The 27,169-nt window shown below is 42.5% G+C and overlaps 1 protein-coding gene across 3 annotated transcripts in view; it reads left to right on the top strand.

Moving 5' to 3' along the window:
• The window catches only part of PALMD (palmdelphin), a 73,522-nt gene that overhangs the window by 29,097 nt on the left and 17,256 nt on the right, over positions 1–27,169 (top strand). For 2 of the 3 annotated variants that reach the window (XM_084636302.1, XM_084636303.1), the window contains 3 exons: positions 5,182–5,227; positions 14,385–14,465; positions 25,230–25,360. In XM_084636302.1, the coding sequence (XP_084492428.1) occupies positions 5,182–5,227; positions 14,385–14,465; positions 25,230–25,360 (258 nt within the window). Of the gene's footprint in view, positions 1–4,926; positions 5,046–5,181; positions 5,228–14,384; positions 14,466–25,229; positions 25,361–27,169 lie in introns of those variants that run through there. The other variant, XM_084636304.1, reaches the window with a different exon arrangement.

Genomic DNA, 27,169 nt, shown 5'->3' with positions numbered 1-27,169 from the left:
ATTTTCAGTTATGCTGGATTACACAGTTTAACACTATTTTTTACAATTACCATTAAAAGACATAAGCAAGGATATGGAAAAGTGGGTGAAGGGACAGCTGGTGCAGTTCTGATGTGGCATGATTTTTCTGTGCTGCTCTTTAGAATTTGCTTTCAGGAGCACAAATCTCAGAAACAAGATCCATATTCATTTCCAGCTGTGAATGTGTGTCTTCAGGCCCACTTGTGAACTTTTATCACAATGTTCTATTCCCCTAAATTCTCACCCACTTCATTACATGACTATATAATGCAATTGTTTCACCATTTGGATACACATTAGGCGATCTGACTCCTACATTAGGAATCCATGGCAAAATGGAAACAAATGAATAAAGGGGATGAACACAAAAGAATGTGGTTTCCATGACAGATCAAGTGGCACAACCATCCTTTTCCAAGTAACTCAAAATATCAGTCCATCCAAAGTAGAAATATACATTACATTACCACCCACCATAAAAAAGATAAGTTAAATACACTTTTCCACTTGAAGATTTTTTTTCCTTTTAATTTGTGGACTAGGTAAGATATTTCCAAAGGAAACTATTTTAGCTGTCAGCTTTCAGAAATCTTGCAGACTGAAAGCACAGCTGTTTGGATCCACTGATTTGACAATAAGTAATGTCTTAGTTACTGCACTGTCATTGGTGAAAAAGGCTTAAGGGCAGACAAAGTGACAGCTGGCCCATTTCTTCTTTTGCCATGTAAATCCAGTTTAGAATAGGATTAACATAATGGAAAATAACCCAGCGGCTGAACCAAAAATTCTACCTAGCAACAGGTTAATTGAGAAACACACTTTAAATACTTTCATAATAATGGGCACTTACAGAGCCCAGTAGCATTACTCATACTTGCCTTTCCTTTTTAGAGTAACCATGAACTCTGCAACATAGATGAGGGAAAGAAAACATTAACTCTTAGCTAGTACATCTCCTTATGGCCACTTAACTGGTAATAAAGTACTCTTTAATAAATCCCACCTGTAGACTAAGTGATTTAGGAACTTACTTCCTGTTGAAAGTCATTTGGACTTAGGCACTTTAAGAAATGTTACCATACATCGATAGCATCTACTATAGCTGAAGTTTGAATGATACTGGTAGACACCAAAGGAAGTCTCATCTAGCTCCTTTCAGCTGGAGGTATGGAAGATAGAGAACACCTGATTCTGTTCCCACACACCTTGGGCAGTCATTTACATCAGTGCTAAGTATAAAATGCTCCCAAATCCAAGTGGCAGGATTTTACACCCACTATGCAAAGGACATTCAACATGGATTCATCAAGGGCAAGTTATGCCTGACCAACCTAGTTGCCTTCTATGATGAGATAACTGGCTCTGTGGATATGGGGAAAGCGGTGGATGTATTGTATCTTGACTTTAGCAAAGCTTTTGATACGTCTCCCACAGTATTCTTGCCAGCAAGTTGAAAAAGTATGGATGGGATGAATGAACTATAAGGTGGATAGAAAGCTGGCTAGATTGTCGGGCTCAATGGGTAGTGATCAACAGCTCAATGTCTAGTTGGCAGCTGGTATCAAGCGGAGTGCCCAGGGGTCAGTCCTGCCAGTTTTGTTCAACATCTTTATTAATGATCTGGATGATGGGATTAATTGCACCCTCAGCAAGTTCACAGGTGACAGCTGGGGGGAGAAGTAGATATGCTGGAGGGTAGGGATAGGTTCCAGAGTGACCTAGACAAATTGGAGGATTGGGCCAAAAGAAATCTGATGGAGGTTCAACAAGGACAAGTGCAGAGTCCTGCACTTAGGAAGAAAGAATCCCATGCACCGCTACAGGCTGGGGACCGACTGGCTAGGCAGCAGTTCTGCAGAAAAGGACCTGGGGATTACAGTGGACGAGAAGCTGGATATGAGTCAGCAATGTGCCCTCATTGCCAAGAAGGCCAATGGCATATTGGGCTGTATTAGTAGGGGCATTGTCAGCAGATTGAGAGAAGTGATTATTCCCCTCTATTCGGCACTGGTGAGGCCACATCTGGAGTATTGCATCCAGTTTTGGGGCCCCAACTACAGAAAGGATGTGGACAAATTGGAGAGAGTCCAGCAGAGGGCAACAAAAATAATTAGAGGGCTGGGGCACATGACTTACAAGGAGAGGCTGAGGGAACTGGGCTTATTTAGTCTGCAGAAGAGAAGAGTGAGGGGGGATTTGAGAGCAGCCTTCAACTACCTGAAGGAGGGTTCCAAAGAGGATGGAGCTAGGCTGTTCTCATTGGTGGCAGATGACAGAACAAGAAGCAATGGTCTCAGGTTGCACTGGAGGAGGTCTAGGTTGGATATTAGGAAACACTATTTCACTAGGAGTGTGAAGCACTGGAATGGGTTACCTAGGGAGGTGGTGGAATATCCATCCTTAGAAGTTTTTAAGGCCTGGCTTGACAAAGCCTTGGTTGGGATGATTTAGCTGGTGTTGGTCCTGCCTTGAGCAGGGGATTGGACTAGATGACCTCCTGAGGTCTCTTCCAACCCTAATATTCAATGACTTCACAAGGGTGCAGATTAAGGGTGAATCAGGGCTAATAACTTGGATAGAATGGGGGCTTCTCAGAGCTACTCCTTCTCCAGAAAAAGATTGCTTATAGATTTAGAAACATTAAAATCTTTGTCTTGAGCTGAATTACTACACACATCTAGCTGAATCACTGCACACACAAGTTGTCTGCCCAGATGTAATTACTATTTTGGGGCTCCACTGGGCCTAGTTCTCCAATGCCTTGCACCTTGTGTAGTCATTTACACCTCTCCAGAGTGAGTGTTACCAAACCAGTTCAGAATGGTAGCATTTTGTACATTCTTTCCATAGGTGTGAATGATTACAAGAGGTGCAAGATAATTGAATTCAAGGGGCTATTTGGACTCAAGTTTGAACCCATACTGGTTTTACATCCATGGAATTCCACCGATGACAGAGCAGAATTTGGCCCCAAACCTGCTTCTTTATTTTGGTCATTAGCATTCATCTCCTTTAGGAATAGGTTAGGTTCTAAAGCTCAAGTAAGTATCCAAAACTTAAGACAATTCCTATAGATTCATTAGGCCAGAAGGGATCTCTGATCATTTATAGATTTTAATAAGGATGAAACAAGTAGGAGTCTATGAAAAAGTAATAGGTTCTATAGAAGTATATCATGTTACAGAAAATAATTGTCTCACTATAGGACTCTATAACAGGGATATTATTAAATTCTATGGGTATAGTTAAAAAGTTGTTTTCTTTTAAATCCATAAGGGAATGTTTATCTGGACATATCCAAACTTCCATGGGCTACCACACTTGCACAATCAGGCTCTTCTGATAGCTCGGTACTTCAGGCTTTGAACAGCAAACTTCACCTTTCTTGTGGTATTTTTAATTTTAGGTGCTGACCCAAACCAGGAAGAGCAGAACATGTTAATAGTGAAACAAATTAGTTCTCTCATCACACAATGAACATGGGTTAATTTCAAGTTTTGAACAAGAGTTCAAGGTGGATCTTGAAGACATTAATGCATCCCTAATCTCTGCCTGAAGGGAAGCGTACTGCTTAGATGCATGGGCAAATGATGGCATAGCATAAATATGGGATATGCCATTAAATATTGAATCATAGCAGGATCTGTCGAGGGAAGATTCACTCACTGGATAGATCACTTGTAAGTTGTCAATTCTGTTACATCTCAGCATTTGTGAGGAGCTGGTCTATACCCATTATGGTGATGTACTGCTAGTTATGTAGGTGGGCAGCTTTTGGACCCAGCCAGGGGAATAAAAAGTGTTAACTCAGCAGCCTGAGACAAAGGGGGTAGGATTGGAAGCGGCTTGGATCTTGCTTGTGGTTCAGGAGCAAGGTACTGGTGGTGATGACTCAGAATGGAACATGGAGGGAGGGAAAGATAGTGAAATACCAAGGTACTTGCTGGACGTTTTTACATCTGTAAAGAGAGAGGATCAGTGGCACTGAGGCAGGTTTGGTGCTCTGCCTTGCCTATGGCTATCAACCCTGGCACAGGGGGGCATAAAAACATACACACCTACCATTCACAGCATGAGAGGTTAGAGCAACAGGCAAATAGTCTCATCCATCTCTCCTTAGCATAGGTGAAAGTCATTTCCTTGCACTAACTCATTACATGTGAAGTAATCCCATGATTTGAATCACAGTCTATTTAGTGTCTGTGCATTAAGTGTAAAAAGAGTGGAGACACCGACAGATCCCTGCATACACCGTATTTGCAGAGATTACAGTTACACTGCTGAGGTCTGAAGCGCTTCCAGACTCAAGTTCCATCTTATGTATACCCAGCTTCAGCTTTTACACATGTGCTGGGATTTTTTCAGTGAGTGGATTTTATTTGAGGCAGTTCCACCCATTCTGCAGGTTTCCTTGTGTGATTTAGAAGGCTCGCTCCCACTCATGTAACCAGAAAGGTGAAAATGTACACCATCCCTTAAGCAGCATAATACCAAGTTCCAAAGCACATGACAGATATACACATCTCATTCCAGTCAGCTGAATAGCCACCCACTATGAGAGCTCTGTTAGAACACAAGCAGTAGAATTGCAAAAGGCATACTAGTAATGTTCAAGTAGAGAGCCTGACCCTGTAGTTCTTATCCAGGTTGTTGAAGCCTCTGAGAATCTGACTCCTTTACTATGTACAATTATTGGTGCTCTCAAGTCCGCAGCATATTGCTTTAAACTTTTTTCATTAAAGACATACATATGAGGAAAAGTGGCATGTGTCTGAGTGCATTTGTGCCATGTTCCTGGAAATTGTGCTTTGGACATGAAATAGTTAAAGAAACTATGGCCAGCTAACTGTGCACATTAAAACAAAGAGTTGGCAGCTTCTGAAGGAAAAGGGCTTGTGCTCCACTGTTCAAACTTGTCTGTCAGCTCATGCCAGCACTCTCCACGGCTGCCTCCCCACCGCACCCTCATTACATGTGGTCTGCCTCGGCTGATCTGCTCATCTGTTCAGAGACTCGTCGGATAAGTCAGGCATTCTCCCTTCTCTCTGCTGTGGAATTGGATCACAAACCACCCCGCTTTTCTTGAAACCCTCACAGGTGGCTCTTTGCCTGTGGTATCATTTCTTCTCCCTTCACCGCTTGTCTGTTTTTAATTTCCAGAATGGAAGAAGCTGAACTGCTGAAGGAAAGATTCCAGGCCATAACAGTAAGTGCTTACAGTTATAACTCATGAGGATAGTCTTCGAAAAAGCAATGTATTAATGCAGTACTGTATGTTTTCTGAAGAATCATTTGTTCCATAAAGGAACAAGAAAAGGCATCTATTTCTGCTTGAAATGGTTACTTTTCCTTTATTTTTCTTTGTAGGTTATACGCTGTGATACAGTAAATTTTATTATGGTTTAATAGGTTTGAAGACTAAAGCCAGTGCACTGAAGTCATTATTATACCTCATATCATACATACATACGTAATGCTATCTTCATATCAGAGTGTGTGTGTGTTTGAAGGACGCCAGGTCAAAAAGCAGGTCTTCTTGAGCTAGAAGCTCTGCAACTGATAAATTACCATATTTCACAGGCAAAAAGTAACACTGCAGGATTTCTAATTTCTGCAAATGTTAAAGCTTAAGTTATAAAAGTCAGAAGGAAGAGCATGGGCTGACTGAATTCTAAGCTATCAGCTTTCTGTAGAACAACAGATTGAGGGATATTTATAAAGAATGTAATGTATGCCAAAGACTGTAGAAGACACCTTCATTCCTGCTCTAAACAGAATTCTGCTTTGAAAGTCTGAACTTTTTTTTTTTTTTTTGGGGGGGGGGGGGAAGGGACTTTTTGATCTCTTTAAAACAAGGAGCATAGATGGCGAAAGTTAATGTATCAAAAAAAAGTCACTCAAATCTACAGGACCCTGATTTAACCCCCAACAAAATCAATTAGATTAGAGAAGGGTTAAATTGGGGCAGACTTCAGCTCTGGGTGAGAAAAAAGAAAAGAAAATCTGTAGTAGGATAGTTCAGATTTGATTAATTACAGGCAACCTTTAAGCCAGTGCCTTTATTTTCAAGGTCCCCCCCCACACACACACACACACGCTCTCGCTCTCTCCATATGGTGGGTTAGTATTACATGATCTTGCAATTAGCTGACAAAGATTATATAGCCTGGATAAATAGCCAATGGCATTAAAAAACCTGACCAGCACTAAGCACATCATGGATAAACATGAAGGATCCTCGATGGAAATACTGATAAAGAGTTGAACTGGAGTTTGTTTTTACTTGTTGCATCTTAAAACACCACCCATCTACTAGACACTAGGTGGAAGCACAGCAAACAGCATATTCATTTAAGGCCTGATCAATTCCCCCCTAAGATCTTTGGATGCGTTTTCATTAATTTTAATGGGGTCTAGACCAGGCTCAAGCTGCAACCTGGTTTTCAGTGCACAGCCTCAAAGCTGAGAAGTTTTTTAGAGGGTTATCAGATGGAATAGCTGGAAGGGGTTGCACTTTTCTCTCTCCACACAAACACTTGAGAAGCAGTTTTTAAAGACTTGTGACCGCTTCCTATATCCTCTGCTGCCTATTATAAGGCATGGGGAGTCAGGCTTGGGGTTTTAGCCAGGTTCTTATATATTGCACTTGCTGCCTGAAGCAAATACTTTCCCCTAACTGTAGAATCTGTAATATTTGCCATAGCAAACTCGAACTAAGACAAAAACCAGGGCTAAGTCCTCCCTTCCATGGGAAAAGGTCCTGGTGATGTCAAGGAATTATGACGTGATTGGAATAACAGAGACTTGGTGGGATAACTCACATGACTGGAGTACTGTCATGGATGGTTATAAACTGTTCAGGAAGGACAGGCAGGGCAGAAAAGGTGGGGGAGTAGCACTGTATGTAAGGGAGCAGTATGACTGCTCAGAGCTCCGGTACGAAACTGCAGGAAAACCTGAGTGTCTCTGGATTAAGTTTAGAAGTGTGAGCAACAAGAGTGATGTAGTGGTGGGAGTCTGCTATAGACCACCGGACCAGGGGGATGAGATGGATGAGGCTTTCTTCCGGCAACTCGCAGAAGCTACTAGATCGCACGCCCTGGTTCTCATGGGTGACTTTAATTTTCCTGATATCTGCTGGGAGAGCAATACAGCAGTGCATAGACAATCCAGGAAGTTTTTGGAAAGCGTAGGGGACAATTTCCTGGTGCAAGAGCTAGAGGAGCCAACTGCGGGGGAGCTTTTCTTGACCTGCTGCTCACAAACAGGGAAGAATTAGTGGGGAAGCAAAAGTGGATGGGAATCTGGGAGGCAGTGACCATGAGTTGGTTGAGTTCAGGATCCTGACACAGGGAAGAAAGGTAAGCAGCAGGATACGGACCCTGGACTTCAGGAAAGCAGATTTTGACTCCCTCAGGGAACGGATGGGTAGGATCCCCTGGGGGACTAACATGAAGGGGAAAGGAGTCCAGGAGAGCTGGCTGTATTTCAAGGAATCCCTGTTGAGGTTACAGGTTATGTGTCGAAAGAATAGTAAATATGGCAGGTGACCAGCTTGGCTTAACGGTGAAATCCTAGCGGATCTTAAACATAAAAAAGAAGCTTACAAGAAGTCGAAGGTTGGACATATGACCAGGGAAGAGTATAAAAATATTGCTCGGGTATGTAGGAATGAAATCAGGAGGGCCAAATTGCACCTGGAGCTGCAGCTAGCAAGAGATGTCAAGAGTAACAAGAAGGGTTTCTTCAGGCATGTTGGCAACAAGAAGAAAGCCAAGGAAAGTGTGGGCCCCTTACTGAATGAGGGAGGCAACCTAGTGACAGAGGATGTGGAAAAAGCTAATGTGCTCAATGCTTTTTTTGCCTCTGTCTTCACTAACAAGGACAGCTCCCAGACTGCTGCGCTGGGCATCACAACATGGGGAGTAGATGGCCAGCCCTCTGTGGAGAAAGAGGTGGTTAGGGACTATTTAGAAAAGCTGGACGTGCACAAATCCATGGGGCCGGACCAGTTGCATCCGAGAGTGCTAAAGGAATTGGCGGCTGTGATTGCAGAGCCATTGGCCATTATCTTTGAAAACTCGTGGCGAACGGGGGAAGTCCCGGATGACTGGAAAAAGGCTAATGTAGTGCCAATCTTTAAAAAAGGGAAGAAGGAGGATCCTGGGAACTACAGGCCAGTCAGCCTCACTTCAGTCCCCAGAAAAATCATGGAGCAGGTCCTCAAAGACTCAATCCTGAAGCACTTACATGAGAGGAAAGTGATCAGGAAGAGTCAGCATGGATTCACCAAGGGAAGGTCATGCCTGATTAATCTAATCGCCTTCTGTGATGAGATTACTGGTTCTGTGGATGAAGGGAAAGCAGTGGATGTACTGTTTCTTGACTTTAGCAAAGCTTTTGACATGGTCTCCCACAGTATTCTTGTCAGCAAGTTAAAGAAGTATGGGCTGGATGAATGCACTATAAGGTGGGTAGAAAGTTGGCTAGATTGTCGGGCTCAATGGGTAGTGATCAATGGCTCCATGTCTAGTTGGCAGCCGGTGTCAAGTGGAGTGCCCCAGGGGTCAGTCCTGCGGCCGGTTTTGTTCAATATCTTCATAAATGATCTGGAGGATGGTGTGGATTGCACTCTCAGCAAATTTGCGGAGGATACTAAACTGGGAGGAGTGGTAGATACGCAGGAGGGCAGGGATAGAATACAGAGGGACCTAGACAAATTGGAGGATTGGGCCAAAAGAAATCTGATGAGGTTCAATAAGGATAAGTGCAGGGTCCTGCACTTAGGACGGAAGAACCCAATGCACAGCTACGGACTAGGGACCGAATGGCTAGGCAGCAGTTCTGCGGAAAAGGACCTAGGAGTGACAGTGGACGAGAAGCTGGATATGAGTCAGCAGTGTGCCCTTGTTGCCAAGAAGGCCAATGGCATTTTGGGATGTATAAGTAGGGGCATAGCAAGCAGATCGAGGGACGTGATCGTTCCCCTCTATTCAACATTGGTGAGGCCTCATCTGGAGTACTGTGTCCAGTTTTGGGCCCCACACTACAAGAAGGATGTGGATAAATTGGAGAGAGTCCAGTGAAGGGCAACAAAAATGATTAGGGGTATGGAACACATGACTTATGAGGAGAGGCTGAGGGAACTGGGATTGTTTAGTCTGCAGAAGAGAAGAATGAGGGGGGATTTGATAGCTGCTTTCAACTACCTGAGAGGTGGTTCCAGAGAGGATAGTTCTAGACTATTCTCAGTGGTAGAAGAGGACAGGACAAGGAGTAATAGTCTCAAGTTGCAGTGGGGGAGGTTTAGGTTGGATATTAGGAAAAACTTTTTCACTAGGAGGGTGGTGAAATACTGGAATGCGTTACCTAGGGAGGTGGTAGAATCTCCTTCCTTAGAAGTTTTAAGTTCAGGCTTGACAAAGCCCTGGCTGGGATGATTTAATTGGGGATTGGTCCTGCTGTGAGCAGGGGGTTGGACTAGATGACCTCCTGAGGTCCCTTCCAACCCTGATATTCTATGGTTCTATGAAAAGCAGTAGTGGAAGTACTTGGGAACAGTTCTAGATCACGGTGTTTCCTTGGCCTCATCCCATTAGGGTGACATTTCCCTCCCTGCAGAAGAGATGAGGGTGTGTCCTTAAAAGGCTATTGTCTACTTGGATGAACAACAAGCACTCCCAGGAATCCTTGTAAAAGCAAAGGTGCACAGGCTGGCTGGTTTGCTGTTCTGATAGCTCTAACAATACGGACCCTCTGCTGGGGGACCTCACAGACAGGAGAAGAAGATGGAACTGCTGGGAATGAAAGACTATGGGTGCATTAGGACTTCTGTGTCAGATAACGTTGATAGGTCTGTATTTTCTTATGAAGTATACTTCTCCAGCTCTGGTGGAGAGTGCTAAACATTGGCTCCACCCTACCAAAGATACACATTCACAAGCAGTGGAACCACAAAACCATATACAGTTAGCCTGGATTAGAAATTGGAAGATCCATGATGTGAGACTGCTGTCTCTTCCCTTCCCCTCCCACAGGGTTTGCACAGATTCCTCCCCTCCGCACATGAATTTTGAAGGGCTTAAGGTGACCCTGAGTATTTAGTTAGGCAAGACTCCCATAGACTACAATGGGAGTAAAAAATTAAGGCACTGGGCCATGTCCCACTTTGGTATATGGATGAGAGAAAGGGGCGTAGGTGCCTCTTCACCCTCACACAAACAGGGCAGCTCTCTCTCCCCATTATGAAGAGTGCTAAGAGGAGTCTTGCCTGTAAGCCTCATCTTCAAGGAGTGTCCATACCCAGCTGACTAATACTTAACATTCATTCAAAAAAAAAAAAATAAAGGAGTACTTGTGGCACCTTAGAGACTAACACATTTATCTGAGCATAAGCTTTCGTGAGCTACAGCTCACTTCATCGGATACATGCAGTGGGAAAATTTCCCACTGTATACATTCGATGAAGTGAGAAAATTTCCCACTGTATACATTCGATGAAGTGAGCTGTAGCTCACGAAAACTTATGCTCTAATAAATGTGTTAGTCTTTAAGGTGCCACAAGTACTCCTTTTCTTTTTACGGATACAGACTAACATGGCTGCTACTCTGAAACCTAACATTCATTCAGTTATTTAAAATGTTCAAACCGCTGTGCAGACCCTGTACAGACAGCAGTAAGATCTAGACAATGCACAGCAAAGTGCAGCTTAGGGAATGCCCCAACCTGCTTTAAATCCTTTCATGACTAGCAGGCTGCACATGTACTCAGACTGTGTGTGGAATTTGGCCCACTGTGTTCAACAATCAATTTCAGACGAAGTGCTGTCCATACAGCACCAAAAATTTTTTTTACTTTACTTAGTTAATGGGTAGTTACTTAGGGAGGTGTTAGCAATAGCCACAGATATTATGAAGGATGCAAGTACAAAACCTGAAGATGAAGCAGAGCATAGGAGGAAACATGGGGGTAAAGTAAAATAAATGTGCGAGGAGTTCGCTTAAAAAAAAAATGATTCCTTCTTTTAATGTTGTACATTGATCTCATTTTCAGTTGGATTGGGTTTTTTTTTGTTGTTTGTTTCTTTATTCTACTTTTATCCCTTTAGGATTGCCTTTTTGTATAGTATTCTTATACACTACTCTGTAACTAACTACTGTGTTAGTTTGGATACAGTACAGAAAAATGGTTCAAGAGGAAATTATTGTTATTGCAGGATTTTTGTCATTTTGAAAGTGTATTTGCTGCCTGATTGTTTACTTTGACCTCTTAATGCTAAAATAAGATTTTTTTTTAAGTGAGTATGTGGACTCCCAGGGCATCTTTCATAATTTACTATTTGTACCAAAGTTAGCACTGGTATATTTTAGCATAAACTTAAGCTGGGTGCATTCTCTGGCTTAAAGTGTGACTATCAAGAAAACACGTTCCTTAGAAAATGGACCAGCCTGAAAATGTGTGTAGTCAGTCAGTTCAATGATGACGTTTTCAGAATCCACAAAAAGAGAGAGCCTGGAGTGACTCTGAAGTCCAAAGCATGATGCGCATGCTCATGAGCAGATTGGGCAGACAAAGTCATCGGTGAGCACCTTGGTAACTATAGCAGTAGTAACAGGTTTCAGAGTAGCAGCCGTGGTAGTCTGTATTCGCAAAAAGAAAAGGAGTACTTGTGGCACCTTAGAGACTAACCAATTTATCTGAGCATAAGCTTTCATGAGCTACAGCTCACTTCATCGGATGCATCCAATGAAGTGAGCTGTAGCTCACGAAAGCTTATGCTCAGATAAATTGGTTAGTCTCTAAGGTGCCACAAGTACTCCTTTTCTTATAGCAGTAGTATGATGCTTTTACCTTGCAGCTAATAATCTATTATTGATGTCCTCTTCAAAGGCTTGGAAAGCTCTGAGTGTTGTGTGCTGATCTATTTAATGCAGCCTTCTCAAGATCATCCAGTTTTATTGCACCAAAGTGTATGCTGTTCTTGATGCTGTCCTTGTAGTACTTTCTGGGGCAGCCTTGAGTCCAGTGTCCTTGTGCCAATTCTCCATAGAAAATTTTTCTGGGGAGTCGATATTCAGGCATCCTAATGAGGTGTCCAACCCAGCGTAATTGGGCTTTTCTCAGCATGGCCTAGATGCTTATGGCATTTGACTTTTGGAGAACCTCCAGGTTGATAATTTTGTCCTGCCAGCAGATCCCCATAATGATGAGCAGAGATTGCATATGAAAGTCCTCTAGGTGTTTGATATGCCATTTGTATGGTGTCCAGGTCTCACAGCCGTAGAGAAGAGATGTGAGCACAAAAGAATTATAAAGTTTTATTTTTGTTGAGAGGGTTATGTTGTGAGATTTCAGGACTGTGTTAAGTAACTTTCCTAATGACTGAGAAGCTTTCTGTATCCTATTCTGTAAATGCAGGCTGACTTAGTGACCTGTTCATCTAATGATTGGATTAATTCAGGAACACTTATACAGTGATATTAGGAAAGTTCTGTATTAAAGAAAGCTGTGAAGTTCAGAGATGGCATATTCTTGAAATCAGAATAAACGGAACAGTAAGAAATCTATGATAGCAGTTCTTAGCCAAAGCATATTTTATAATAGATGCTGCTGACAAACACCACCCACAAATATCTTAAATCCATTGGTAGTTAGGCAAATGAGTTACAGAAGAACAAAGAATCTTTGATGGATAAATGTTATAGGGACTGTGTCGAGCTATATTCTAAATCTAAACTCACCTTTAAAAGTTGTATCTTGTATCGCAGAGGTAGGTCAGTAGCACCTTTCAGGGAGATGGAAAACAGAAGTTATGTCCACTTGTCATTTGATACTTTTCAGAAGAGAAAGTGTGTCAATGCCAATTCACTTACTACATTCCAACATGAGGCAATCATACTCTGCCAAGCTACATTCCTCCCCGTGTACTTCCAATTGATTAGGTGTTTATCACTTGCTGTCTCCCCCAGACAGGTACTGTTCCTACCAAGGGTCACACAGTTGACAGCCTTCACAGGAGAAGTGGCTGACTTTCAAAAGCAAATGAAGGGCTTCTCTGATAGCACACTAGCAATTCCTGTGTCTTGAGGCTACATCTCCATTAAGGCAGGCCCAACATCAATCAAACACACATGTTCCATCTCAATCATAAGGGGGAAAATAAACCATCACTGCAGGGCAGTTTCCTTAGTCATGGCCCCTAACTGTAATGCCAAAACAGGGCAGCATCTCCCCACCCCTATCCCAAAATGTTCATAAATGATCAAAATATAAAAGGATTGCCTTGCACCAAGGAAGGCTTCTCTTCCCCTATTTACTCCTTTTCTTGCTTGGATCAGGCATTTCCAGGCAAGACAGTGGAGTAAAGACCAGCTCCTCTCCCTTCCAAAAAGAGACTGAGCAATCCTTTGGGAGATGCCACTTCCCTTTTCTCCACAGCTGTCACTTCCTCCTCCTAACAGCTAGGCTCATCCTGACTACTCTTTCCACCAGGTTTGGCAGCTCAGGTAGTCTTTGAGAACCAAACGTCTTCCTCTTTGCCCAGTAGAGGGGCATAGCCTTTTCCTAAGTGACATGGGAGGCCCATACACCCCGTCAGAGACCCCTATATGCAGTCTTTTATAACCTCTAGTCATTACATCAGTTTTTACTATGGTGCATCAGTTACTGTATAGAACAGCAGGTGAGACATGAGTTAGTTATTGCCCTACCACACATTAATGTAAATGAATAGGTGCCAAAATTGTTATATCTAATAGCAGTACTTTGTGGAAGCAATGACTGGCAGCAGAGTGGCCCGTTAGGGGTGCTTGTAATGGTACAAGTTACTCTGTGCTTGATTCAATGCCTACTGAAGTCAATAGGAGTCTTTCTTTTTACTTCAAAGGGAGTTGGATTAAGTCATCTATCACCATTGTATGTTCTCCCCTGATTCAGGAGGCCACTGAAAGTGGTACTGGAACAATTTTTATAGTGGGGGTACTGAGAGCCATTGAACCAAACTGTATATGATGAAAACCACTTTAAGCCAGGGGGTGCAGCAGCACCCCCAGCATCTATGCCACTGGGCGCCAAATCAGTAGTCTCCTGGTGACCGGTAGAGCAGCCACAAGTTTATTTTATATTATGGCAGCTATCTGTGGCTCCAAGAGGTCATCCCAGCATGTGAGAATTGCCTGGGTGTAGGGACATTCCAGGCATAACCCTTTCCCTTAGCCATGACCTCTGTGCTGTAAATAGGAAGGAAGATGGTGCTGTGGTGGTGCTGTATCACTTGAGAATTCCCCTCGGAGGTCCAAGTTAAAGCACCAAAGCAGTGACATGTCATTTTTAAAATTAATTTGTGGGTTTTTTAAATTTCCAGGACAAGAGAAAGCTTCAGGAAGAAATCACACAGAAGCGTCTTAAAGTAGAAGAAGAAAAATTAAAATACCAGCATTTGAAGGTATTATTTTGTCAATATCAGCAGCTTGTTATTCAACATTTCAAAATATCTATAAGAGTCAAATAATAAAACACAAGGAAAGTCCTAGCCCTGCTATTAGCATTAGGCACGACTGCTATAATTAAGTGTTGCTTCAGCCTTCAATCTAAGCATCCTTACATTTATGGGTTTAAAACATGCCTTTACTGTTACATTTGCAGAACAGTTTTGAGTTTTACCAGGACTCCAATGGACTTTAATAGGCATTGTGCAAAAGCTTCACACAAAGGGGTTAATGTTGTTTGATAATTTTTGTATCTTAAAGTGAGATCAGAACCAGAAATAATTCCCAGCTTAAAACTGGGCTTCACATGTCAGACTGAGTGTGTTCACATCATAATTTCAGCACAAAATGCAATATAATCATGGGATGCAACCAAATGGCAAATAACAGCTTCTTGCTAAAATCATTGAGTAGCAGATTATTTTTATCTGGCAAAACATCTATCAATTTATTTAATGCATCTCCTAAATGAAATAATGTTGTGACCCTGTATGGGAAGCATATAGGAGAAGTGTCTGCAAATTTTGCACCGATGTCAGTCTTGGCAAGTTCACATTAGTATGGTGTTCAAAACACTGATGTGACCGGACAGCCTGGAAGGGCCACACTGAGAATGCTACACTCAGGGCAGACTCCAAGGATTAGGGCAGACAATACCTCAAACTGCGGGTTTATTCTGTAATTAGATTCACCAAGCCAGTAATAAAATAACTTCTCTAATACCATGTTGGTTAACAAGAAACCAAATACAGCCCCCTTTAAGCGTTTCACACTTGACTCCCATCTAGACAGCCAAGTCTAGTATAGTGAGGGGTTATTGAAAACCTGATTCACCATAGGTGAGTTTCACCAATCCCAAAGGATGGGACACTTATCCCCAGGTCAATATGAGTCTCAGATCTTACCCAATAATCACGCCAATCGTTAATAGCTAAATCTAAGATTTGAATAATAAAAGGAAAAAAAGAGTTGCAAATGGTTAAAAGATCAATATACATACAAATGTGTGTAAAGTCCTTGGGTCAGTTTCATAGCAGAGATGGTGTGGCTGCTGATTTGTAAAAGTCTTTCTGGAATCAATTTAGGCAGTCCAGATATAGAGTCTGTCCCAGTCTTTCCACGCATCTTCCAGGTTATTCCAAATCATTATTTGAAAGATGTCTGTTTTACAACTTGTACTTTCTCTGTTCAAAGTTTAAGCAGACTAGGGATGAAAAAAGATTAGGCCCAGGGCTTCCTTCTAGTTCTTCTAGCAGGCTGACAAGCTTCCTCACAGATACTGTCACAGCAGGGCCTTCTCCGGAGGAAGAATACACAATGTATTCAAAGCAAGGTCTTTGCTTTGAAGCTAATCTTCTATTTCTTATGCATACACTGGTAAACTAGTTACACTCATTCACATAAGGCAATTAACCAGTCATGCATTGTAACGGAGATATTTAAACCAAAGACAATGTGGATAATATTATTAGTTTCCTGCAGTATCTTATATCTTTGATCTTAAGGTTAACTGGACACAGTTGCATACATAATTAAGGCAAATAAGACATGAAAGGGAATTAGCATCGACAAGATAATCCGGTTACATTGTTAAACTTCTAACAAGATATAGGTAAACACAGACCAATACACTTAGCGGCTACTCTTGATTCCTATTATTACAAATGAATGAGCTGATTGCTAGTCTAGTACAGCTCTTTGAAATTCACATACAAGTAGATTGTCTTGATTACCATTTCAGAGTAACAGCCCTGCTAAAGCTTATGCTCAAATAAATTGGTTAGTCTCTAAGGTGCCACAAGTACTCTTTTTCTTTTCAATTACCATTGTAATGCCTTCTGTTACATTGTTATGGGTCATACACAGGTTGGCTGGTCTGTCCGGTGTCACAACTGATGACTCAAATGCTCCACCTCTTCAATCATATTATTTAAAAAATGGGGTGACTATTTTCTCAGGCGTCCCTTCTGCCTAGGACAGATTGGCATTTTAAGTAATTTGAATAGGACATAATGCTTGCTTCTTGAAAGTATGTAGAACTGATATTCTGCTATCATAAAGATCCTAAGCATATCTTGCCCCCTATTAATTGCGTGTCTGGAAGGAGGCATCTAGCAAAGGGGTATTGATTTCAAAAACAGGGGTTTGGCTTGCTTTCCTGAACAAGTTACACAGAATCGCCTCTCCCACGACACAGAAGTGTATCTAGAACTGAAACATCTTCAAATTAAGCACAGGTAGCCGGTCCCATTCATCTTCCTCTTTCACCCACACAAGAACATAGGAAGCTGTGTTTGCCATGCTAGATCATTACATCCTTCAGTGCCATGTCCTACTGCTTTAGAGGAAGGCAGGAAAAACTGCAATGAACCTGACCCGTTGTGCAGTGCTATATGTGGAAAAAGAAACCCTCTCCTCCATAAAACCTGCAACTAACAGACTGCAGGCAAATCATTTGCTTGTCCCGGTTTTGGCACATATACATATGAAGTAGTAATTTCAAGGGGATAATACCCTATTCTTATACACTTCAAATATTGACAGCACCAGAGGGCTCTGTTCTTGACTATTACGTCTAGGCCATTGGTAGGCAACCTGCAGCCCATCAGGGTAATCCGCTGGCAGGCCATGAGACAGTTTGTTTACATTGACCGTCCACAGGCACAGCCACCTGCAGCTCCCAGTGGCCATGGTTTACCGTTCCTGGCCAATGGGAGCCGTGGGAAGCGGTGGCCAGCATGTCCCTGTGGCTCGCGCCACTTCCTGCAGCTCCCATTGGCCAGGAACGGCGAATCGTGGCAACTGAGAGCTGTAGGGGCCCATGCCTGCGGACAGTCAATGTCCGCAAAATGTCTCATGGCCTGCAATCAGCTAACCCTGATGGGCTGCATGCGGCCCGCAGGTTGCCCGCCACTGCTCTAGGCCCTACCTTGACTCAAATAGTGGATTTAAAAGATTTGTCTCTCTGTGTCCCCAAGCACTTGCAGTAAGTGAAATATCTTCCCATACTTAAGGAAAGGGAGGCCACGTGATCTTGCAATCACTGCAGCATGGCAAATGGGGCCCAATGTCACTGGTGGCCAGTGATGCTCAATCCCATTTTAAGTCCCCTCTAGCTCTTCTTTCATAATAATGGTTTTTGCAACCTTCCATCATATTTAAGCCTGGCAATATCTCCAATATCTTATTTGCCGTTCTCTGGGCTATTGAAACTCAAATATCTCTTTCCACGTGCTTCCCAAAACAGAATACAGTATTAGGAACACGAGTGTGCCGCTATTTAAGATAGCATCATTGTAGTATATTCAATACTATTTATTTTCTGTCCTTATATGAACAAACTCAAGCATCCCTTTTGTTCTTATTAATGCTAGGGCATGCTGAAGGGCAACTCCCCACCCCCCCGGCCACCTTTCAAGGACATGAAATTGCCTCAGTTTTAGTAGAAGTTAAGATGCCATGTGGAACTGGGGGACATAGTGACTATGGAGATTCTTTCCCCTTGTTCCTGGTATCTTAAAATACACAAAAACAATCCCTATGTTGCAGGAATAATGACCTATAATTATTTTAAATAGTACAAGTGTACACACTGCCCTGCACAGGTGCGTATTAAAGACAAGATCTTCAGTTGGTATATATCAGTCACACTAACTTAGTGTCTGGTCCTTGACAGCTATTTTTTTCAGAACCCAATTGTATATGGGTATGGATATGGATACACACACACACGCTCACACACACACACACACACATGCTCACACAGTTTGAGGAGTGAGAGGGTGGGAGGGAGGGGAAGAGAAGAGAATGACTTTAAGGGCTCTTTAGTTTGTGAGCAGTAATTTCCTACCCCAATATTACCAGTGCATGTTCCTTGGTCACTGCATTAGAAACCATGTAGAAGCCACTTTACGTTGATCATGGTGGACAAAAAGACAGGTAGATGTGTCGCAAGTACAAGGCATAGTCTAACTTTCAAACTAGATGTGTTTGAAAGTTGCACACGGTACACCAAAGTGATTTAGGCATCTAACGCCCATTGACTTTCACTTTTGAAAATGGTACTTCTAGTCCATCTCCATTCTGCTAATGCAGAATATTTCATTCATTTGAATTTGTTCCCTATTACACAATTATCAGTACTTTTTCCAGTCTATCTTTCAATGACCCACACAATGGAACAAAGTTGTTCCTGATACTCAGACTGGATTTTTCCTTTCCTAATTTTGTCCTATGATTCCTGTGTGTACTCCCTGGTACCAGCCTAAGTACATTATTCTCTTTCATTAGTGTTTACTCTCTTTGGGTATTGTTGGCTATCCTATCCCACTTTAGTAGTTTCAGCTAAGCTACTAAAAGAGCTAATTATCTATATTTCCCCATTAATCAAATCCTCTGTTCCCCAAATAACTTTGCTTGCTCTTCTCTGAACTACCTCTAATTTGTCAGTGTCTTTCTGGTAATGAAAGGTTTCAGAGTAGCAGCCGTGTTAGTCTGTATTTGCAAAAAGAAAAGGAGTACTTGTGGCACCTTAGAGACTAACCAATTTATTTGAGCATAAGCTTTCGTGAGCTACTCACGAAAGCTTATGCTCAAATAAATTGGTTAGTCTCTAAGGTGCCACAAGTACTCTTTTTCTTTTTGGTAATGAAGTGTCAGAATAGAATTTAATATCCCCATGTGTGGCCACAGCAGAGCCATATGGAGAGGGATTACCATCCCCTTTTCCATGACTGGTTGTATTAGCACACAATATATAAACCAAGATTATATTGGCCTGTTTTGCTTGCATATTACACAGCAAGCTGATCTCTCATTAACCATCCACTATCACCCCTAGATCTAGTTTAACATTATGGCTTTCCAGGTTTGTCCCTTTCACTGAATTGCTTTGTGTTGCGTCACTTTTCTCCATCCCATAACTATGGGCTACTTGCTCCTCTCCAGTATGGTGGTAGAGGGAAACAAGACTGGGCAGGTAAGCCCCCAACCTGAATGAGGCTTTCATGGATTAGCCCCCTTACAGCAGTCTCACTCCCGATCAGTTAGGTTAGAGCTCTGTGGGTCAGGAAAGGAGGTTCCCCAGGGCCAAGGGTAGCATGCCTCCCCTATACAGAGGGCACATTAAATCTGCATGGGAGTGATTACTGGTGCAGCCAGCAGTAACTCCCCTCTGCACCTACAATCATTCCCATTGAGAGGATGGGGAAAGGTATAGGGACCAGAGCTGTGCGGCTGGAGGTGGCGTGCAGAGAGGATGGGACTCTCATAGTTCTGGGTAGACTTTCCAGCAGATTTTATGGATCCTTTCATTTTACCTGCTGAACCTGTCTATTCCCACCCCCTTCAATGTGTCTCTGACTCTCCGAGTGCTATCTCATGGAGGTCACATGTGTTACCATCCTAGGGGTTTATTCTGTGAGAATAGTAAGTGACCCTATTTTTAAAAGCTGTTAAAATGTGAAAAACTCAGACCTCTTGCTAGATACAGTGTATGGGTTTGCATTTTGCACATTGGGAAAATAAAATATGCATCTTATGACCAGCCACAAAATTTACATCAGACTGTGGAACACCTATGCAGGGGACAAAATGATGACATCCTGCTACATTACTCCAGACTTGTTCTGTGGTCTGTGACCAGCTATACCCCACCCACCCCCCGAGCATGCTCAGGAGTTTGTTCACAGCAGTGTAATCTATTGTCAGTACCACTAGCATGACAGAATATGAACCACACGGGGCAATGATAGCATTCCAGCCATTCTGAGAGTCTTAGCTGATCATATTGTATTCACATCCTTTTCCTCTACACAATGTACAGAAGCCAACATGATATCATGCACTCAGAGGTACAAACATACTGTAGCATGCATAACTTTGTACTATACTAGAACCACTTTCATTCTTTGTAATGAAGGAAGAGCAACATGGCTCTGCAGAAAGTTTCTGAGTCCCTAAAGGCAGCTGTTATCGCTATACCTCAATGAATTATACTGGTTTCAGTGGAGCCATGCAGGATTCTTCTCTAGCCAGAGCTTCTCCCTTTATACAACAAACATTTCCAAATTATACAGCATGTAAGCCATTCATAAAAGTGTGACTAATTAAATAAAATGTGCAAGAAAGCTATTACAGGAAATTTACCCACATTTCTTATTTTTTAGATTATTGTACTAAAATGTTTTCATAGGGATTATCCTTATAGTCCTTGTACACAAAACTTCCATTGATTCTAATAGACAATATGCATGTCTGAGAACTACAGGATCAGATCCTATGTCATATTTGGAAATTATAATCTCCTTTCACCAAAAGCAGTGCTAGGTCAATTCAAAGCAGAGCAATACCTGGAAAGTCATTACCCTGAAAGCCCTACCTATCATACACATTTAAATAAAAGATTCCTTACCTTAAATTAAAGATAGCTAATCAGATTAGATTATTGTAGGAATTGTCCTGATCTGGCAAGGGGAAGACACTCTTTGAGTGCCCAATCTTATAGATTCATCGATATTAAGGTCAAAAGGAACCATTATGATCATCTAGTCTGACCTCCTGCACAATGCAGGCCACAGAATCTCACCCATCCACTCATATTCTGGCTTAATCCCAATTATCTTCTTTCTGGTCATAGAATATCAGGGTTGGAAGGGACCTCAGGAGGTCATCTAGTCCAACCTGCTGCTCAAAGCAGGACCAATCCCCAATTTTTGCCCCAGATCCCTAAATGGCCCCCTCAAGGATTGAACTCACAACCCTGGGCTTAGGAGGCCAATGCTCAAACCACTGAGCTATCCCTCCCCCCCACAATCATGCCAAGACCAAGACACATTCATTGACAGGGCTTGGTGAAACAGTTACAGAAAGAGGATTGTGCTTGCCTTGTCAGATGTACACTGTCCTCTCTCTTGTTTTAAGTCTCTACCCCCCTTGCAATAAAATGATGTTCTGTTACTCAGAGTTATCAAATGCAAGTCCAATGGAGGCTGCATTAATATTCAGAGCTGAACAAATAATTGGGGGGTTTTGGGGCCGGTGGCCAAATTTAACTCTCCCCCACCAAAAAAACCCAAAATTGGTTTCTTTGAACCAAACTGGGTTTTTTTCAGTTTTTCCCTCAACAAACCAAATATTAAAAAGTGTTTGGGGGTGAAACAAAAATTTTGAATGGCAATTTAAGAGTGACATTTTGCACTGAAATAGTTTGTTTCGAATATGCTGAAATCAACAGTTTCAACCAAAAATAAGGCAAGGATTTTGGGGGAGGGGTTTGGCTGAAATGATTTGCCAAATTCATAAGGTTTCGGTCACTCCAACGGTGCCTCTTTGAATATTAAATTTGTTAATGTAAAGAAATCCACCCAGCTCTAGTAACATTTTCTTTGCCCCCTCTGCACTGGCCCCCCTTCTTAAAGGTAGGGTCCCAGAGGTGATTGCTAGCTGGGGAGTCTTTGGCAGCACTACTGTGATGGAGTTGTACTGCCTCGGAGTTGAAAAAAGGACCAGGAGGCTCCAGAGCTAGTTTGGAGGCACAGGGCTTCAGATTCTGCAGGTCCACAGATCCACAGCTTATGGAGGCAAAAAGAGCTGGCCATTCTGCCACGGGGAGGGGTGAACCCCATCCTTGTGCTCCACAAAGGAACCATCTCAGGAAAATACTGCAAGGAGAATCTCACAGATCCTCGATCCACATTTCCCCTCCAGTGGGTACTTCCATGGAAGAAAGTGAGGGATCCAGGTGTGTGTTAGCAGCCAACGTCCACCTTTGTCACATGCGTACATGGGAACAAGTTTGAAATGGGTCTTTTGTTTGCACTCTGTCCCCAATATACCCTCCGTCTTCAACTGCCCTCCATCAATAACCCTATGTCTAGTGCAACGTGACTAAAGATTTTCAGAATCAGCCCAGTCCAAAAAAATGGGTGTGCCTTTCTTCTTTGCACAAGCACAGACCTAGCTTCTTGTGGTGGCTTAGTGGTGAATGAAACGAATCCACTTCCTGTTCAAACAGTTGTCATTAGGAAGCTGATGCTGTGCTGCCAAAATGAAGGAAGCATTTGTCAAGTTACAGATTGCTCGCAGAACACAGCAAGGGGTGAACAGACTAGGGATCAGCCAAGGGCTTCAGTACCCACCAACATCCCAGGGGTGGCCTCCAATCTTAGGCTGAAATATTATGTGAACATAAAAGTAAGTCAAAATGCCAGTTTAACATCTCCTCCTAGTTGTTTTCACTAGGCATTTCAATATTGTCCTGCAAGGCAAGAGGCATTATCCATCTATGGCCCATACGATCTGAGCACTTAATCTTTGCATTTCTCCTCATGCCACCACAGTGAGGTAGGGAAAAGCTGTTCTCTTCATTTTTCAGATGGCGAACTAAAACACAAAGAGGCTAAGTGACTTGCCCAAGGTCACACAGGAGGTCTGTGGAACAGCAGGAATTTAATTCAGGTTTCCCAAGTCCCAACCATAGGACCACGCATCCTCTGCCACATCTGCATCAATCAGCAGCAGGTTGGAAAGATACAGGGAGTGCAGTTCGTAGGGATGGAAAGGCTACTCCTGGTTGTTTTCCTCAGGGCTACTCTTCCAGGCCTTCGAAGTGCAAGCACATTGAATTTGGCTTGGAGAAAGTTTCAAATGCTGATCAGCTCCTCACAGCTCAAGCCTATTTCTATTTGAAAGTGAATCTACTTAGTGAAGAAAAATGTATATATGCGTGAAAATACACCTGTAGCTTCTTAGATGCACTTTGACAAATTAACACATTTCCTCTTATTTATTTTAGATTTCAGTGTTGAGTGCCTACACTTTGCATTCTAGATGTCTTTCATTTACAAAGTCTGGGCAAGACTCTCTACACACAGTTATGGGGATTTGCACTCCTCTGGTGTGCAAAGGAGCCATAACTTTCACAAACACCCCAGAGAGAATTTCACCTGTTGGAAGGGAGCTCCCTGCTGGCATAAACATGCCGGATCTGGGCCCTGTACCCAACGCATCCTTCCCCTCTCTCCCCACTCCCTCAGTCTTCCCAGCACAGGAACGCATCAGGGTAGGAAGGGGCATGCTGAAACATATCTCTAACAACCCTACACCAGTGGTGCAATTTAGAGGAATCCAGCAGCTGTGTTGAGACTAGAGCAGCTCCTGTTCTTGCACCAAGCACAACTCTGGCATAGGAGAGACTATAGCCATCTGCCCCAAAACAAGTTCTCAGACAATGGGAGTAATAAATGAGTGTGCTTTATAAGCCTGTGCAAAGTGGATCAGCAGCCACTTCATGCAGTTGACAAATATATAAATGAATAAGTGACTTAGAGCACCTTCTGTGTGATCAATTCACCAGCTCAAAAAAAATAGAAACCACAGATGAAAGACAGGCTTATGTTTTAATTAAGTAACGCTCATTAACAGATGGAAAAGTCCAAACACCTACCACAAATGCATGGTTCCACTCTTTAACCAGCCATGAGTGCCACTTCATTCCACAGGGACTGGGATGTCTCCATCTGTACTGCTGTGGTTTTATCTTTGAGGGGTTTAAGGTTTAGCCTTACGTTCAGGAAGCTATGATGGGGCACCACCCACAAGCATGCCCCTTCACAGCCCACTACCCTTTTACTGTCTTGTAGTGATTTACTCCTGCACCAGAGTACTCAAAGGCTAGGATTCCTGCTTTCTGGGACTTATGTATTCATTCTCATACAGAGTCCAAACTCTCTAACACCTCAGCACCCAGAAGAAGGGCAGACCTAATTCAGGCAGGCCTCCTCTTCTAAATTCAGGAATCCTACCACCTCCCCCTAGGTCTGTGTAATAACTCAGGTAGGCTTACACTGTTGGTATTGAAGAGTCTCACATGTCTTATCTTGGGGTCTGCTTTAATAATTCAGTCCTTCCAGTCCTGCACTGGGAAAGCTGAGCAGGTAACAATTCTCCTACTGTTTTTAGGAGCTCCTCTAAATAACCCTTGCAGCAGGAATTCTGCACACACAGCAGAAGACTGACACAATGAGAAAAGGGCAAGGCAACCTGGGACTCTAGGCATGCCCTGATACAGGCCACTCCCCTACATCATGGCTCCACCTCTGCAGCCCCACTCTTGTACCACATTCAACCTCCAAGTGAGCAAGTGACACCTCTCAGAGCTATTGTTTCAGGCTGTCTGCAGATTCAGGCAGTCATCACTTTGTTTCAAAGTTTTCTTTATAATGATCCTGGCTGGAAATGGTCATTTAAAAATAAAAAGATATATATACACAGATGTAATTGCATGACTTCAGTAAGCTGGGGCTCTACGCATGAGCCTATAGAACCTATGCTTTAATGCAGCACAGAGTAAAACAAAAAATTTCAAACACTGGGTCAGTTTACAAATGTTAACCATCACAGCTAATAAGTGACATGTGGTCTGCTCACCTGTTAATTCAGCCCATCTGTAAAGGCAGAATGATTGATAATGAAAATGTTTTGCTGTTAATTACTCTATTGTTAAACCAATCACTGAACAACAACAGTTTATTCTTGTTCATTTATATTTCTATTATGGGAGTCCAGATGCCCCCCATCAGGTCTCATTGTGCTAGGTGCTGTACAAACACATACAAAGACATAGTCCATGTCCCAAAAAGCTTACAGTCTAAGAAGCAGATAAGTGTGTTTAAAAAATGCTAATCAGTAACTTTGCTTGTCTTTATCTTTCCTGAAATTAGAAAAAGGCCCTTCGGGAGAAATGGCTCTTGGATGGTCTGAGTGCTCTCACTCCAAAAGAGCAAGAAAATATGCAAAAGCACAATAAGAAAGACCAAGAACGGACCAACGAGCTGGAACAAAGCATCCTCAGGTACAGCACAAATTTGTTGTGGCCCTCTGTAGTCATTAAAATGATTCATTCTTAAAAGCATGAAGAAAAGGAGAGGTCCCACCCTCCATTGTTACAGGTAAAATGAAGTATCAGCTAAGGCTAATAATTTGCAGTGTTTTATTAAATTCCAAGGGTGCAAGACAGTCTTTAATATATTCTAAGGGCTCCTACAACTATCAGAAGTATAGCATGTGGGTTTGAAAGTCATTATTCCTCAAATCTATACAATACCCCTAAAGGATTTGTTTTTCTGACTCCAAATTCACCATTCCCTGTACTCTACAGAGGCAAGCACTAGCATGTGGTTTTTGCTCAGAGATGTCAGCAGTTGAATGAATATTTTAGTAAGTCAGATAATGCACACTTAAAATTAAGATAACCAATAAGTTCTTAATTTTAGCTAAAGAACATGTAGCCTTCAAAACTTGACCCCTTGCAAAGCATTCCACATCACAGTATAGTACCTCTAAGTCATGTAAGCATTCGTGTCCTGTGATTATCTCCAGTCATGCTTTCACTCATAACCTATAGTGTTAAGCACGTCCTAAATTTAATCCTCAGAACCCTCCTGCAGAGTCCTTCCTTTACCCTTTTGCTACCACGTCATACCAGTGTTTCTACAAATCTCACAGCTTGGCTCTCCACCACATATAGCTAATTTAAAGCTGCATAAACAGATTCAGACATGGTGGACCTATTGGATCACAGGCATGTTCTTCAGGATTGTTAGCTGCATTCACTACTTCTTGACGGCTGTGGGGTTTGTACTGTACACATGTTGTCACTCCTCTGTGGCTAGCAGTACTGACATTTGCCGAGTGAGGACTACAGCAAAGATGAAGAGCTGTTTCTTTAGATCCACAAAATTGCCTTGTCCCTGGAGCCTTGATGAAGCTTCTTCCTACCTTATTTTAATTTAACAGCATCTTCATCTGGAGAGTCCTCTTCCTCAGCTCTCCTCCTCCACCCACTCCTTTGGCTAAATTGTCGTCAAGATTATCTCCTATCCACCTCCTCTCTACTTCTTGTCTTATTGGTACAAGTGATATTTATTTGCTGATGGGCTGCACTGCTGTGCCAGCTTGTGTCCCATAATTAGACTGATTCCTTCCGTGAAGCACTTTTCTCAAGGGGAATCACTTTTTGAGTACATCAGTGGAATGCTTTGTTGTGGTGACAAGGGTATAGCTGCCTCGCTGGTTGTAATTATGAAGACCCAGGTAAAATGCATCAGTGTATTCCACTGACAATGTGATTTTCAAATATTGCTCACACACACACACACACACACACACACACACACAGAGGGAAGGATAGGCTCAGGACCAAGCAGAGGACACACAGCATGCTATGAGCTGCTCTCCTACTGTTAAAGCCCCAAGGAATCCTATTTCTCGGATATACCAGGAGGAGACTTTTTCCAAGGCTTGCTGACTTTCAGGAGGAATGGGGCATCTAACTCCACTTTGAGCCTTTGGGAAGAGAAGAAAAAAAAACAAAAAACAAACCCCAACCTAGCCTCCCCAGCAATTTTTTAAAATGCTATTTTTAAAGCCATAGAATCAGGTCAAGACTGTTCGTGTTTTTCCTTTCTCCTCCCTGCAGCAGTCCTCTACACTGTTTCAAATTCATTCAGTGGCACCTAAATAAAGAACAGTGCCCTTATCCTGCAGCTCTGTGAATAGTAGTAGAGCTAAATTGAGAGTTATTGAACTCCTGACAGATTAAATGCCTTGGAAACCCAGGCACCCCAGCGGGAAAGTACTGTAACTCCAGAGTATAAATCCA

Source organism: Lepidochelys olivacea, assembly GCF_965140295.1.
Source record: "Lepidochelys olivacea isolate rLepOli2 genome assembly, chromosome: 8".
Classification (NCBI taxonomy): domain Eukaryota; kingdom Metazoa; phylum Chordata; order Testudines; family Cheloniidae; genus Lepidochelys; species Lepidochelys olivacea.
This window is presented reverse-complemented; position numbering and strand designations above follow the sequence as displayed.